We start from the raw sequence: 14,958 nt of genomic DNA on the forward strand, positions 1-14,958 counted from the left end.
AGCCCCAGCTCTCTCAGCCTGTCCTCACAGCAGAGCTGTTCCAGCCCTCTGATCACTTTTGTGGCCTCCTCTGGCCCCTCTCCAGCAGGTCCATGTCTTTCCTGTACTGAGGGCTCCAGAGCTGGACACAGGACTCCAGGTGGGGTGTCACCTGAGCAGAGCAGAGGGGCAGAATCATCTCCCTCAACCTGCTGGCCACATATCCTGCTGACTGCTTTTAATGCAGCCCAGGATATGATCGGCCTCCTGGGCTGCAAGGACACACTGCTGGCTTATGTCCAGCTTTTCATCCACCAGTACTCCCAAGTCCTTCTCGGCAGGGCTGCTCTCAATCCCTTCATCCCCCAGCCTGTATTGGTACTGGGGGTTGTGCCGGTACGCTTCTCCCCTCAGTGCACGAAGCTAGGGAAGGCAAGTAGTGCCCGAAGTATTTGTTGGTAGTTTTGTTTGGTTTTTTTAATGTTCCTTGAGAATTGTAACTGACAATGATCTGTAGTGATTTATTTTTCCATTTGGTTGTTGGCCAAGAGCCACGTACTCTTATACAAGGGTGTTTTGAAAACTGTTTTCTGTTCAATCGTACAAATAACAGCCGCCTTCAAAATCTTCTGCTCCTGATCAGAGCTCCGCCAGCTCATTCTGCAGCTGCTGCTCCTCGCTCCTGCACCCACTGCACCAGCCCTGGTGACCACAGCTCTTCCACCTCTCGTCATGTCACGGGAACTTGACTACAAAAAAGGCAGCTGAGAGGAGATCTTATAACTGTCTACAACTACCTGAAAGGAGGTTGTAGCATGGAGGGTGTTGGTCTCTTCTCCCAGGTAGCAAGTGATAGGACAAGAGGAAATGGCCTCAAGTTGCACCAGGGGAGGTTCAGATGGGATATTGGGAAACATTTATTCACAGAAAGGGTTGTCAGGTATTGGAACAGGCTGCCCAGAGAAGTGGTGGAGTCACCATCCCTGCAAGTGTTTAAAAGACGTGTAGATGAGGTTCTTATGGACACGGTTTAGTGCCAGATTCGGGTTATGGTTGGACTCCACGATCTTAACGATCTCTGACAACCAAAATGATTCGGTGATTCCACAACTCACCGTCCCCTGACACCGCGCCCACCCCACAGCCGCCCTGGCGCTTCCCCACCCCACAGACACCGCGGTGACGCGCTGCCATGCCGGCCCTCACGGCGCCGGCGGCCGGAAGGGAAGGGACGCCCCCGCCCCTCAGCGACCGCCGCGCCTGCTGCTGGCCACGCCCCCTAGCCTCCCGGGACAGCGCGCAGTGCGCTGATTGGGCCCGGCAGTTGGTCGAGGTACCGCCTTCCGCGCGCCACAATGACGTCAGGCGCCAGCGAGGTTTTATAAGGGGCAGCGCGGGGAGCGGGGCGGCAGGCGGTTGTGGTAGTTAGAGGGTGTTGCTTTGGCGGTGGCAGGAGCAGCGGCGGCGCTGCGCGGCCTGAGCGTTTCGCCATGACCCGTGAGTACCGGCCGGCCTCAGGGGGGCGGCTCAGGGGTCCTATCGGGGAGCGGAGCGGGCGATGGGCCTCAAGCCGCTGCACAGGAACGGCAGCGGGCCGGTCGGCTCCAGGCCTGCGGAGAAGTGCGGCCTGAGCGCGACGCCGAGGGCAGCCCAGCGGTGGGTGCTGGGCGAGGTTCTCGGTCCTTGTCGACTTGGCGTCCCCGTGGCGAAATTCTGCGGCGAGTGCGTGGGCGCTGGGGCTAAGGCCTCACACATCCTGCCGCCTGGGCTGGGGGCAAAAACACCCTCAGCCCGTTCTCTGGTGTAGCTGTGTTGGGAGGCGGGGAGCCGGAAGAAAGATGGTGATCTGCTGGAATAACAGTAACGCTCAGTTGCAGCCCTGGCTACCGTCCAGACTGTTAATAAAGGGCTTTTATATCCCTGCCGAATACTTAATGCTGTGTTGCTTAAATGGTGGTTTTTAAGGCTGTCATTGAAAGGGCAATAGGACTTGGGAATCATCACCTTATTCAGATGTAGCGTTGGTGTATCTGCTCTAAAATGGCGGAGAACTGGGAACCAAATCTAGAGTACTCCAGCTTGCCTGACTGGTGGGGTTGCTGTTTTGGCTTCTGCATATTATACCTGGTGACACAAGAACTGCCCGTGTTTAACTGAGGAGGTACTTTTACATTCACACTTAAAAATGCATAGCTTTGAAGCCACTGTACAGTTGGAAGTGCAGCTGCTCAAGGCCTGGGTCATAAACAGTTTGTGCACAGAGCAGGCCTTGAATGCGAGGAAGGGGCAGGTTTGTGGCTTGTGTTAATTTTGGTTTTTTTGTCTGTTCTGCATGATGTTAAAATAAATGTAGCTAAAGGTTAGAGAGGAGGTACAGTATCCAGAACATGTGCATAGTAGAATAATAGCCCTGTGGTTTCAAATGGACATATAGCAAAATAGACTAAGGATGGATTGCTTATGAATAACTACTTACTGTGCCTCTGAGATCATAAATTCATGGTACTTGTTGCACTGCCAAATTTCAGGATAGCTGAGAACTGTATAGACTTGTGAAGATGGTGATGACTAAGGGAATTGAAGAGAGGTTTTTTGTTATTTGTCTTCCATTATTGCTTTGTACTTGAATAAAATTGCTCTGTTTACTTTTGCATTCTCTTTTTAGGACATGGTGGCAGGCACTTTTCTTCTGCTTCAAGTTCTGACTTATGATTAGATCCTTTGCTGCTCAGAAAGAACTCCAGAGATGATGACCTCACTAGCCAATCCTTACTGCTGTTCTCTTTGACTTCTCTACAACAGAGATGATTACTGCTTATTCCAGTTTGAACTAAAGCGTATGTCTTGCAGAGGCAGGCAAGGATGGAGATGCTCAAGCAGAAAGGATGTACTGTGTTTATGTGGTAGTTTATGCTTGAATTTCACACTACAGGAAGCTGAATTGTCTTCTGGCAGGATGTGGACCACACTTCACAGCAGATTTAGTTTGAGGTTACAGAATGTAGAAAATAGCACTGTCTCCCTTGGAGTTAGGGGTACTCATTTGGCATCCAGGTGAAGTACAGAGGCCAAACAGTCCTTGGCAATGTTTACTTGGAAACAGGGATGGTACAAGTAAGTTTCTTTTCAAATAGTTGTTTGGCTCTGTCTGCCTTGTGTGTGTACTGTGTTGCTCCATGTTTCTACCTGCTCCGCTTTGCTGTGCAGAAGTGGCAGCCAAGCTTTTCAGTGATGCCATTCAGTTTACATTCTTACCATGTGTATGGAATAACTGTATTCTGCAGAAACCCTGCACAGTGTTTGCTTGGAAAGGAAGAAAGTGCATGAAGTTAAAGTTGGAGGGTAACTGCTATGTGAATTCTGACTATAGCAATGTGTTTTGACTTCCTGCCTCTTTCTTCATGGTAAAATATACTTAATTTCTTTAAGTACCACAGAAGAGCTGTTTCATTGCTGCTAAGTTGTTTATACAACATTCATGCCTCCTGAGTACCACAAAACTCAAGAACCATTTATAGCTTGGAATGTGTCATCTGCTCATGATTCATCAAGTTCTAATCAACACCAGTACTACCAGAGATAGCTATTTTACTTCAGTTTCTAAACAAGTAGTATCCTTTCCTCTACGTGGACATTAGGGACAGGATCTCACTGAATGCTAGTGAGGAGCATGGAGCAGGAGTTTTCTTTGCCTTTTCAAAAGGTGTTACTTGATGTCCTGTCACAGATGAAATATGTCTTCCAAAGTAGGAGCAGCCCTCAGGAAGCAGCAGTCATAATACACTGTGTTCATTTGGGTTTCCGGCACCTCATGCTGGACATTTAACTTGCTGGTATGCAGAATGCACAGAACCTCTGCTTCTGCAGGGTTGCTCTTGTCTACTTGTTGCTGTGGCTGGTACCTTTATCCGCTTGGAAGTGGGGTGAGTATGAAGCTGTGAATCATATTAACAGGTTGCTGTGTAAAATTGACCTGGTCCTAAACTGCTTCCAAATACCTGAAACTGCAGACACCTGAAGGTGGGAGAGGTCTGTCTCTGGGACTGAAAGATGACATAGTCGTAAAACTGGAGAGAGACTGAAAAGAGACACAACAGAAGTTGGGGGGAGATGGAGCTTTCAGTGTTGAGCACAGAAAAATGTGATCATGTTTGTTCAACGGCACAAGTGATTACACACAGTATATCTGGAACACTTTGAGTCCAAAAGAAGCAGGATAAGAAGAAATACCAAGCAAGTGAACCTGCTCTGGCAGGTTTGAACAGACTAGAACTGCCATAAGGATGTGGATACTAAGGAAAGCTTGTCAGATAATGCAGAAGAATTTGTGACTATGGTGACTGTGCCCATTGCCTGGAAGACCCTATGTAGGTGGAAAGTTGCATCTGCTCTGAGCAGCAGTTGTGTTGTGCTGGTTTTGATGTCATGCCATCAGGAATGTTGTCTGCTCAAAAATATTGCATGCCTTACCTGCCAGCAGTTCAGGGGGTTGATAGTCCTAAGGAAGGCTGTCTGTCCCCTGAAGATGTGTCCTTAACTGCCAAGTTAAAGGAACACCTTCATAGAGAAACTCATAAAATGAGGAAGATTGAAAAATACAGATGTTGGTTTACAATTAAATCTAAAAAGCATGGATGGGAAAGAAAGCTATGAACAGAAGCCTGTAACAGTGCATGGAAGGAACCTTCCTGAATGTTTATTTGCTAATTCCTTCAATAGCATGAAAATACTCTTGCATGTCAGCAGTGTTAGGAACCTGTTCTAGGGGAGTAGTAAGTTCTTTTACTCTGGACAAAGTGTCTTGATGAGGAACTGGAGTTTTGGTTGTATATTATATGTCAGACCCGCTTCTTTTGCAAGGGGCTCTGTGGTATATGTCGAGTAAACAAAGTCTTGGGCTGAAGCTCCATAGCTACCATAGCCTCATACTTTGTTCATGTCAGCTGCCTTGGTGCAAAAATGAATCAAACCTATATACAGCTGCTTGTGTACTAGGTGTTGCCTTCATGGTTCCCAGAGTAAGGCAACTTCAGCATTTGATAGCTGAGCTTCAAGGGTATGAGCACCCAATAATACAGTATGAATCCTGTGTTAAGTAGTTTTGGGGACTTTATCCAGCAAAAAGTAAAGCCCGAGTTCCTATATGTCTTAAGTATGCTGGTCATCTTCTCAGTGGCATCTGCAGAAGTGTCTTCTTTCTACAAATACATATAAAGGCTCTAACTGCTATTACTAAGTATGAGCAAGACTTTAAAAGTTCATGGTGCTTGACTATGGGATGTGATGGAATCCCTCAGTGATTTTGTATGACAGCACTACCATAGAGTCGCAGAATGTCCTGAGTTGGAAGGGACCCACAAGGATCATCGAGTCCAACTCCTGTCCCTGCATATGACAACCCCACGGTTCACACCATATGTGTGAGGGCATTGTCCAGGCTCTTCTTGAATATTGGCAGGCTGAAAGCAGTCAGTATTGACTGGCTGAAAGCAGGTGGATGTTTCTAGATTCTAAATACTTGCAGCTATTTGCTTTTTGATTTCTTAGGGGGCCATAGGAAGATTTGAAGGAAGTTTATAAACTCTCTCAGGCTGCCCTCATTTTAATGCTGTTCTTTCAGTCTAAAATTGATTTGTAAACTATATTGGATCCTGGAACCTGTTTGAGATAGAGAGGATGGCTCATCCTTTGGATGAGTTACTTTTTCATTTTGCCTGGGCTACTGATGGGATGGTCTGCCTTCAGTCTTTTATGGGAAACTGCATTGCATTTCTGGAAGGGATGTGTGGTGATGAGGAATGACACACACTGGGATGCGGACAAGGATGCACACAGAAGCAGAAATTGTGTTCAGGAAGGAGTGCAGAGCAAAGAGCTGAGCCAGGCTGAGGGCCTCTTCATTAGCCATTGACAGTTTGTAGATTTTACAGATATGGGCTTGGACTAAGAGGTTAAACAAGATGTTCTTTCAATAATTGTTATTGCGAACACACTACACTCGTGTCCGTTTTAATGACATTCTCACTCATTCAGAGACCAGGCCCAACGACATTCATGCATCACGTGTACTTGGGGGTGGTTATCTGGCACAAGATACCATTCTCATGAGTCTGGGCTATCACTCTTGACAGTTATTGAAAACATACTTCAGTACAATCTGTCCAAGGCCCTTTATAATTGCTGTGATCTGATTATGTTAGTATTATTTCTTCTTTAACCATCCAGATAGTTATGTTAGTGTTGATCTTCCTTTATCATCCAGGTGGCTGGAACTGCACATCTTGCTTTGCCACAGGATGTTCAAATGGATTTTGGTGATCTCTTGGACATGACCTGTAGAAATGTAAATGTGAGAACTAACAGGCTTTCACACCTCCCACTGTGCACTGGAGGGGGCAACCGTGATGGAAGATTCTGCCAACTATGGAAGATACTGCCCTACCAAGGCTACAGATTGAGCTGAACCGTACCACCTTTATAATAAAGACTTTTACACAGGCAAACTGTGTATAAAAAGTGGGTATCATGTGTATAAACTGTATCTTATCTTACAGGTGGGAACCAGCGTGAACTTGCCCGCCAGAAGAACCTGAAGAAGACTCAGGAGATCCTCAAAGGGAAGAGAAAAGAGGATAGCTTGTCTGCCTCTCAGAGAAAACAGAGGTAAGGTCTAGTACAAGTGTGTGAAATGATTGGGCAAAATAGGAGGGGAAAATGGGTCAGAAAGAGACCAGTGCCTTCACTGAAACAGCACTTAAGTACTTCACCATGATTCACAGTCCATTCACATGCTAGAGCATGAAATGTGGATGTAGGTTTTAGTGTACCTGCTGTTAAACAGATCTGGTTTTGCTAAGACCTGTAAAGCTTTTATTTCTTTTGAGCAGCTGGTTATCTGGTTCAAACAGGAAAAGACAGTGTAATACTTTCTTGAAGATGTTTGATCCATTGTGTCCTTTACTTCTAAAACTAAACCAATTATGTAAGGTCTACTAATAAGTAACTTGTCTACCTCATGTGGTACTGTACTGAAAAGAACAGGATAATAGAAACAGTGTGCTAATGGCTGAGAAGTTTTACACTAATCTTTTTCCATTCTTGAAAGGGGGGGTTGCTAAAGGGCAAAAATAAGCTGGAGGAGACTCTACTTAGAGAAACAGTGAGTCAGTGTTTGAAATCCAACTCTTTTTCTTCACAGAGACTCTGAAATTATGCAGCAAAAACAAAAAGCAGCTAATGAAAGGAAGTCTCTGCAGGCAGGAGCAAAATGAGCTGCCTATATGGAGAAGATAGACTGCCTCGACGAAGCAGAAGGGCCTAGAAGATCATTCATAAGTGTCTGGCCATTAATATCTTACAGACTTGTTCAACTAGCATTAGTTTATTTTCTAGTTAGAATAGACTTAGTTGTCTGGAGTGCTATTCAAAACTGACTATGCTTTTCTGCATGCACATAAATAAAAATACAAAGCAATAGCTTTACTCCAGCTTTTGCTGCATTTGATGGTTTCATGTAATGGTACCAGTAACAATGAATTTCTGAATCTACAGTTAGACCAGATTTTCTTGTCTTGATTCATGAAGCAGAGCTTCATTCAGAATGGAACACACTTGTAAAACATGCTTAACCTTACAGAGGTCTGAACTGTAAATCTCATTTAAAGTTATTTTTACAATAAAATGTTGCATGAAATACTGTCTAATCTGAAATGCTTATGCTTTATAATCAGTTCACAGAGTCATTGAATGTTTGGGGTTGGAAGAGACCTTAAAGATCATCTAGTCCAAGCCCCTGGCCATGGGTAGGACACCTTCCAGTAGACCAGGTTGCTCAAAGCCCCATCCAGCCTGGACTTGAACACTTCCAGGGATGGGGCACCCACAGCTTCTCTGAGCAGCCTGTTCAGTGCCTCACCACCCTCATGGAGAAAAAGGTAATTCCTAAGAAGTCTGCAAGAACACAAATCATAAATTGTAGAGAAATGCCCTATAAGTATGTAAGTATAATAATATAAATAAAATGTGTAATATAAGAAATGTGTACTATAAGCAATATAATAGCAGTCATAAGTCTGCAGTGTAGAAAAAAATGCCTAGAGAATTGCAGACTTAATGGATGTACATAACTGGGAATTTGCTACTGACACTAAGTTCAGGGAGAAGTGTGAGGCTTGAAGTTAATGAGTTTCAGATCTGAGCAAGATCTTGGAGTTGCTGCATCACTAAAATGATTTAAAAATCCTACGTTGACTAGCCTCAGGAATAAAACTCTGCATGAGAGAACAGCGCTCCCTTCGCAGACATGCTTGAGCGTGTTGAGTACTGACTGAGGTGAAAGCAGGTTTAACACCTGGGAGGAGAGTTCTTCAAAGCCTTTGCCTGTACAAGCTCTAACGCATCCAAGCATGTTCACTGTGAAGTGGCCCCTGGCACCGCTTAAGGAGAGCGTGAGGGAAAACGCGGCAGGTTTTGCCAGTGTGACACCTGCAGATGGTGAGAAATTCAGAGGGGTTTTGTGCTCGGTCCCGGCTCCCGCTCCCGTTTGCCGGGGTCTTCGAGGCAGGTGCCCCGGGTCAGGTAACCACCGACGGGACGGCAGCGCCCCCGGCCTGAGGCGTCTCGCGGCCCCTCCCCACGGCGCGGCGGCCGCGCTGATTCCACGGGGCGCCGCTCCCGCCCCGCAGCCCGAGCGCGGCCCTCCCACTGCTCCCGCCGCCACGGCTCGCTGCGGCGCGCCGGAAGTGACGATTCTGCGCGTGCGCAGCAGGCGGGCGCGCGGCGGCGGGGCGGCATGGCGGACGGGGTGCTGTTCCGAAGGGGCACCGGGCAGGTGGGCGCCGGGCGGGCCGGGAGGCGGGAGCGGGGCTGTGGAGCGGCGGTAACGCGGTCTGTGGCCTCCGCAGAGCGACGACTCGGACGTGTGGGACGACACGGCGCTGATCAAGGCGTACGACAAGGCGGTGGCCTCCTTCAAGGTACGGGGGGCGGCCCGGACGGAGCTGGGCCGGGCTGAGGCCGCTGGGCCTCCTTTCATTGTTTCGTCCTTTTTCTCCCGAAGAATGCTTTAAAGAACGGAGAGTGTTCGGAGCCTTTGGACAAACCGGAGCAGCGCCTGGGAATGAAGAGAAAAAATAACAAAAAGAACAGAAACAGAAGGAAGAGCAACACGGCGCCTTTGAAACAGGTCACCTCGAGTATAGATGCTAGTGGTGCTCGTGCTGCGTGTTGTACTTCTCTGTGGCGCTCAAAAGCAACATTTTAATTGACTTGGGAGTAGTATTCTGGGATGGGCGGTGGTAATATTTTAAACCTTGTTTATAAGTTGTGTTGAGCAACTTGATTAAATACAGAGGGAAACCTTTCTGGGTGGGAGTTGTGTTTCTCTTGGTTGGCACAAACAGTGGTTTAGAAAAAGGTGTATTTCTCCCTGATCATTGGTGTAGGTATTTACTTGTCTCTCATGTTTCTGTCACAGTGGAAAGTTGGTGACAGCTGCAGTGCTGTTTGGTCTGAGGATGGTAATGTGTACCTAGCAACTATTGCCTCCATCAACCAGAAAAGAGGCACGTGTGTCGTTACTTACACAGGATACGGAAATCAGGAGGAGCAGAACCTGTCTGATCTACTGCCTCCAGCCAGTGATGAAACAGTAAATGGGATGGGAAATTCTGGGGAGGTGAGGGACGCTTTTTCATTTTTCTTAAAAGTAGAAGTGGGAGAATCAACTTTTTTTGTATTTCTGATACCAATGTGGTGTTCAGATTGAGAATCGATACCTGATTCCATTGTGAACGGACACAAGCTGATGGAGAGAGTGAAAGTGTCCCCTTGCTTATTGAACACACCCTGGAAGAAAGGGAGGGGACGATAAGAAATTCACAAGTGAAAGATAACATAGCTAAAATGGTGGGCAGATAGGATTATGAGGTTATAAGTTCTTTCCAGAGTAGAACTGGAAGGGCTGGAGAGTGGGAAGGATGTGGATGGTGCTTTCTGAGTTCTTTCACAAAAAAATTGCTTGCTGGGAACTTGTGTTTAGTGCATCTTGTAAAAATGTTTTGATCTTCTAGAATGAAAATGAGACTCCATATTCAACAGATGAAAGTGAAAAATCTTCCCAGTCACCTCGAAACAAAACCAACTACACGAAAACAAGATTCTCCCCTCAAAACCCCCATTTTCCCACACCACCAGCAGCCCCAGGCCTGGGAAGGGTAAGGTCAGCCATATCTGAAATAATTTATATACCACTGGTAAGCCTGGTATTATTATAAATTTTTTAAGACAATAGGAACATATTCCTCATTGTCTAGAAACCAAATAACATTTTGAGAGTGGATTTGCAGATATGCATCTTAGAACCTGATGTTATGTTATTTTAAAATAATGTTGCCACAGTGTAGCCTTTCTGCAGTGCTGCTGTGTAGTGAAGAAAGCCTCCACCTTACCCAACACTTGCTTTGCAATTGCCTTGTAACTTAAAAGGGGGATGTTGTTCCCGGACTGTGATAATGCTGTTAATGATGGCACTGTTGATGTTTTAAGATTGCACTTTTTCTAGTCAATTGATAATGTTTCACTACATGGGACACTAAAGGCAGCAAAAGTGTTGTCCAAATACCATGTAAGCTCTGAGCTGTAGCTTCCCTATTGAATTATGAGTGCTGGGGTACTGATATGCTCTTCAGTTTTCCTATTGTGTAGGAGTCAAAATAATAGTGCAGTTTAATATGGCATTGTGTTTTCTAAATACTGCTGTTAGTGCAAGATACTTTAAAGATTTTTGTTTGTCTTCTTTGCTTCGTATCAATAGGTTTGTATCTAAGCTCATTTTAAAGACAGTCACAAGCATAATGGAATTTAGGCAGCATGTGCTCCCAGCCACATAGCAGAGAAATTATCCATTGCCTGTGGGCAATACTAAATACGTTTCTTAATGTGAGAATGCAACACTGACTTCTATTTAGAAAAAACTTTATAAAATGGTTGTATTAACTAGAACCCTGTTTCTGCACTGTTTACATCAGTGACATGGTTAATGTAACCTTTACTTTTCCAGTCATGGAACTCCCCACAGAAACAGCTATTACGTGTTGCTACTCCAATTTCATTAAGTTGCTAGGATGTGTTGTCTTTAGTTTAAGGTTTTTGAATTGCTTCAATTCTATTAAATAAAATCCTAATGCCTGAAATTTCTTTTTTATTTGCACCATTCAATTTTTTTGTTGTAGCCTGGATCAAAATTCAGGGCACCTCCATCGTTTTTGTCCTGCTGGCCCCCACCCTTCCCAGCAGGACCACCGGTAAGTGATGGGAGAGTGAGGAAGAAGGTATCAGAGATGAGTATTGGGGATCTAAAGTTTTCTGACTGAATGTGCTTACTGCCTGTGTTTTTAGAACACGTTGCTGTGTTATTAGTGTCTATGTTTTCCATGTATTTGCTAACACATTCAGTTACTAATATTGCATTAATCTAATGCACAAGATCTGTTCTGCACTCATTTTTGTGACAGTAAAGCTGTTGGAAGGAATACCAAGAGGAAAATTATTGTAAGAAACTGCACCTTTCATTTGATTAACAGCACTTCACTGATGCAGATAAATATTTTCCCCTAATAAACATTTTGTGTGTAGCCAAGCTACAGGAATTGTGTTTCTCACAGACTTTGGAAACCACTGTTTTCAGAAAGTATAATCACATTTGGCTCCTTTTCACAGAAGGCATTGAGGACATGTTCCTATTTTTCAATTTTATATTTCAGTCTTTTAAATTGTTTGTTGTCTAACCTGGGATACAGGCTATTGAAACGCAGACATTTCCTTTGTGATTTCTTAGTTGATTCCTCCTCCACCACCCATGAGGCCAGACTCTCCAGAGGACGATGAAGCGCTGGGGAGTATGTTGATAGCATGGTACATGAGTGGTTATCACACTGGGTATTACCTGGTACGTGACACTTTTCTCTTGAAATGTCTTTTAATTTTACTTTTGTGTTGCTGCTGCTGTTTTCAGCAAGAAGTTGGGCAGGGGGAACTGCTTTTTGGATCTCTTATTCTAGTCTATGATAGCTAAATCTAAGAGTATTTTGTTTTGTATAAGTATTCTTATCCTTGAATAGGAGTCATGTGAGCTACCATATCCATATAGTCAATGCTGGTTTAGTTCCTGGTTCCATTGGAGGGGTCCCATTAGGTACTTTTATAGCCAGTGTTTTACAGCCATTCTGAAACAACCAGTTCTGTCTTTGTAGGCAGGTGGAGTAAGTCTGAACATGTTTCTTATTCAGTAGTCAGTAGTCAGTATATTTTCGTTGTGTATGAGTGGTAGTATCACATTTAGGATCAGATTTGGCATTCTTGCAGAGACCATTCGTCAGTAGTTGTTTGAGGTGATGGTGAAGGTCCAACAGGAGCTGTCAGCATAGTTGTGAAAAATCTGTGATGTGGAGTATGGATTTCTGTTTTCCTTTGTACATTAATGAAGAAAGAAAATTACAGGACAAATTAAACTCTTTGCATCAGGGAAGCTGGAAAGAGGGGATTTTTTTTTTTATCTTCAGAATACTAGTTTCGTGATTCCTTGCTTCAGATTATAATTATGGATTGTTTTAATTTACTTTTAATTGAACAAGAAAAATAAATTTGAAATTATTCTGCAGAGACACTGATTAAAAAGAAGACAGGTAGTTTGACTTTTATCCTATTTAAACCACATATTCTGATTTCCCCAAAGAGTTAAAAGCTATTCTTGATTTGTAAAGGACTAAAAAAAAAAAAGTTCTAAAATGTTTTTGTTCTACAAATAAAGCTTTTTATTTCCATGTCAGTGAAAACAAGACTTTACTAAATTGTATCCCGTAGGGTTTAAAACAAAGTCGAATGGAAGCAGCACTGGAGAGAGAAATGCATGCAAAATAACTGAACATCCATCATTGTTTTGAAGGATTGTAAGTATTCTAAGTTTGTGCTAAATGAAGATACAGTGTTGCTTGGCAAATTTTTTTGAAACCACTGTTCATTTTTCAAGCTCTCAACAAGTTTGGAATTGTATGAAAAAACTGAGCTTCGGGACTTCCATCCGCTCCACAAAGACCACTTCTGCCAGTATTAGTCCCTCCTTTGCGTAGCAGCCGTGGAATAGTATTTTCTTGGCTGGAGTGAAAGAAACTGTTTTATTGCTTTGATGGAGGGGTTTAACTACAGGATCTCTCTGTATGGGGATTTACAGTGCAGCTTATCTGAATTAAGAGTTACTTTGTTAGTTTATTGGGCTATTTTGAAAAGAAAGTGTTATTAAGTGAAATGCAGTTTTTGCATCTGTGTACACATCTTCAGAAGCAAATGCTGCTTTGTGCAGGTGGGGTAGCAGGATGTATAGCTAAACATGTTTAGGACAAGATCAACATTTCAGTTTGATCCTGCTGAGCAATTCTGTTCTCATTACTTCAGTGCTTGTGCTTTTATTTTAAATCCTTTGTTTAGAATTCTCAAATATATTGTTAAGTTCCTTATGGAACAAAACTATTCTCTTGGGGATTTATTATTTTGATTTTCTGTGACTACATGTAATTTTTGTGCAGTTGAGTAATTCTTGTTCATTTAAAAGCAAAACCTTCTTGTATACTAATTTTTGCTTCTTTTTTGAAGTCAGGTACAAATCTTTTCCACTGAGAGGTGTATATCACTGATGCACTGGTGGTTGACAGTGAAGATTAGAATTTTATTGCAACAATTAAGCTTTACAGTTTCTTAACACTGAGCTGTCCCTAATAACAAATAAACAAATAACTTGAGACTGGTAGTTATACGTGCATTAAAATGAACTATTTCTTAAAGACCTCTAGTCAAATGTATCTAGAAAGCCTACTGCAGCAATAAAATACTTTTTATTTCCCTGAATTTGTACTAAATCTTTTTACCACTTATTACATCTAAGTCTTTTAACCCCACAGGATAAGATTTCCTTTATCTCTTACTTTAACACCTCTAGTATTCCTCAGACTTTTGATTTGAATGACAACACCAGAACTAGCAATTATGGTATTTTTTTTCTAGGAGACAGCTATGGCAGTAACATATGTTAGAGTGGCCACTGGTGACAATGGCCTGGAAAACGATATACCATTGTGTTAAGAGATACCTTAGGGGTCTGATTAAAATCCTGAGTATGACTGCTGGATTCAGAAAGCCTCATTTTTTGTTTCAAATGCTTGTTAATAAAGTTCTACTTTTCAAACTTTGAATTGAGGGCTGTGGTTTGTTTTGGAGTGGTATTTATTTTTAGGTTCTGTAGAAGTCTGCCTCCTGGAAGAATGGCTGAAATACACCAGACAGTTTTGCTGTGTGGCCTTGGTTTCTGAGTACCATTACTAAAAGCAAATTAGAAAAAGCAGACTAACTCTTGTGGAATCGAGGCTGCAGCCACAACATTAGATAATAATTCATTTAATGCCGTGGTTTTCTTTTCAGGGAGACTAGTCTTTGCTGCATTCAGTTTGTTTTTCCACTGTGGTCAGGTGTCAGAAAAGCAGTTTTCCGGCAAATAACTGAGCAAAAAGAGAAAGACATAATCTTAACTTCCCTAAGCCACTTTGAAGGCTTTTTCATAACTGTCTAGCTGAAGCAAGTTTGCTTGCTGTGATGCACACACCTCCTAAAGAGCTGTTTGGCAACTGTTCATTGATAAAAAGGTGCAACTGCCATCTGCCTCAAGCAACTAGTCCTGAGTTAGTAACTGGCATTATGTTACTAAAAGGGGCCTTTATCAGTTTTTAACACTAATAAGATCTAACATTCAATATTATGCATCCTGACTGTTAAGGGTTTTATGATTTTTATTTCATAAATGATTCATGTAATTAATTTAATTGCAAGCAAAACAACTGAATAGAAATAATTTATTTAAAGTAGGCTTTAAGCAAAATTTTACATTCTTTGGATGATATCACTTAGGTACAATCTATAACCATATTTGCAAAG

At 43.3% G+C, this 14,958-nt stretch overlaps 2 protein-coding genes across 3 annotated transcripts; both read left to right on the forward strand.

The window, feature by feature from the left end:
• The first annotated feature begins 1,376 nt into the window (after positions 1–1,376).
• On the forward strand, positions 1,377–7,629 carry LOC308052089 (small EDRK-rich factor 1). Its single transcript, XM_080362866.1, has 3 exons — positions 1,377–1,476; positions 6,534–6,642; positions 7,178–7,629. The coding sequence occupies exons 1-3, from the start codon at positions 1,470–1,472 to the stop codon at positions 7,248–7,250; spliced, it is 189 nt and encodes a 62-aa protein (XP_080218992.1). The 5' UTR covers positions 1,377–1,469; the 3' UTR covers positions 7,251–7,629.
• A 1,024-nt stretch (positions 7,630–8,653) lies between these two features.
• SMN1 (survival of motor neuron 1, telomeric) lies at positions 8,654–14,210 on the forward strand. 2 transcript variants are annotated; one of them, XM_080362864.1, is made up of 9 exons: positions 8,654–8,809; positions 8,883–8,954; positions 9,038–9,163; positions 9,455–9,655; positions 10,050–10,193; positions 11,211–11,282; positions 11,816–11,926; positions 12,841–12,926; positions 13,007–14,210. In XM_080362864.1, exons 1-8 carry the CDS (start codon positions 8,771–8,773, stop codon positions 12,895–12,897), a joined length of 822 nt encoding a protein of 273 aa, XP_080218990.1. In that variant the 5' UTR covers positions 8,654–8,770; the 3' UTR covers positions 12,898–12,926; positions 13,007–14,210. The 2 variants fall into 2 exon arrangements, with proteins under 2 accessions (XP_080218990.1, XP_080218991.1); XM_080362865.1 differs by having other exon boundaries at positions 9,455–9,628.
• Positions 14,211–14,958: the final 748 nt, after the last annotated feature.

The sequence above is a fragment of the Nesoenas mayeri genome (genome assembly GCF_963082525.1).
Source record: "Nesoenas mayeri genome assembly, chromosome: Z".
NCBI classification, from domain to species: domain Eukaryota; kingdom Metazoa; phylum Chordata; class Aves; order Columbiformes; family Columbidae; genus Nesoenas; species Nesoenas mayeri.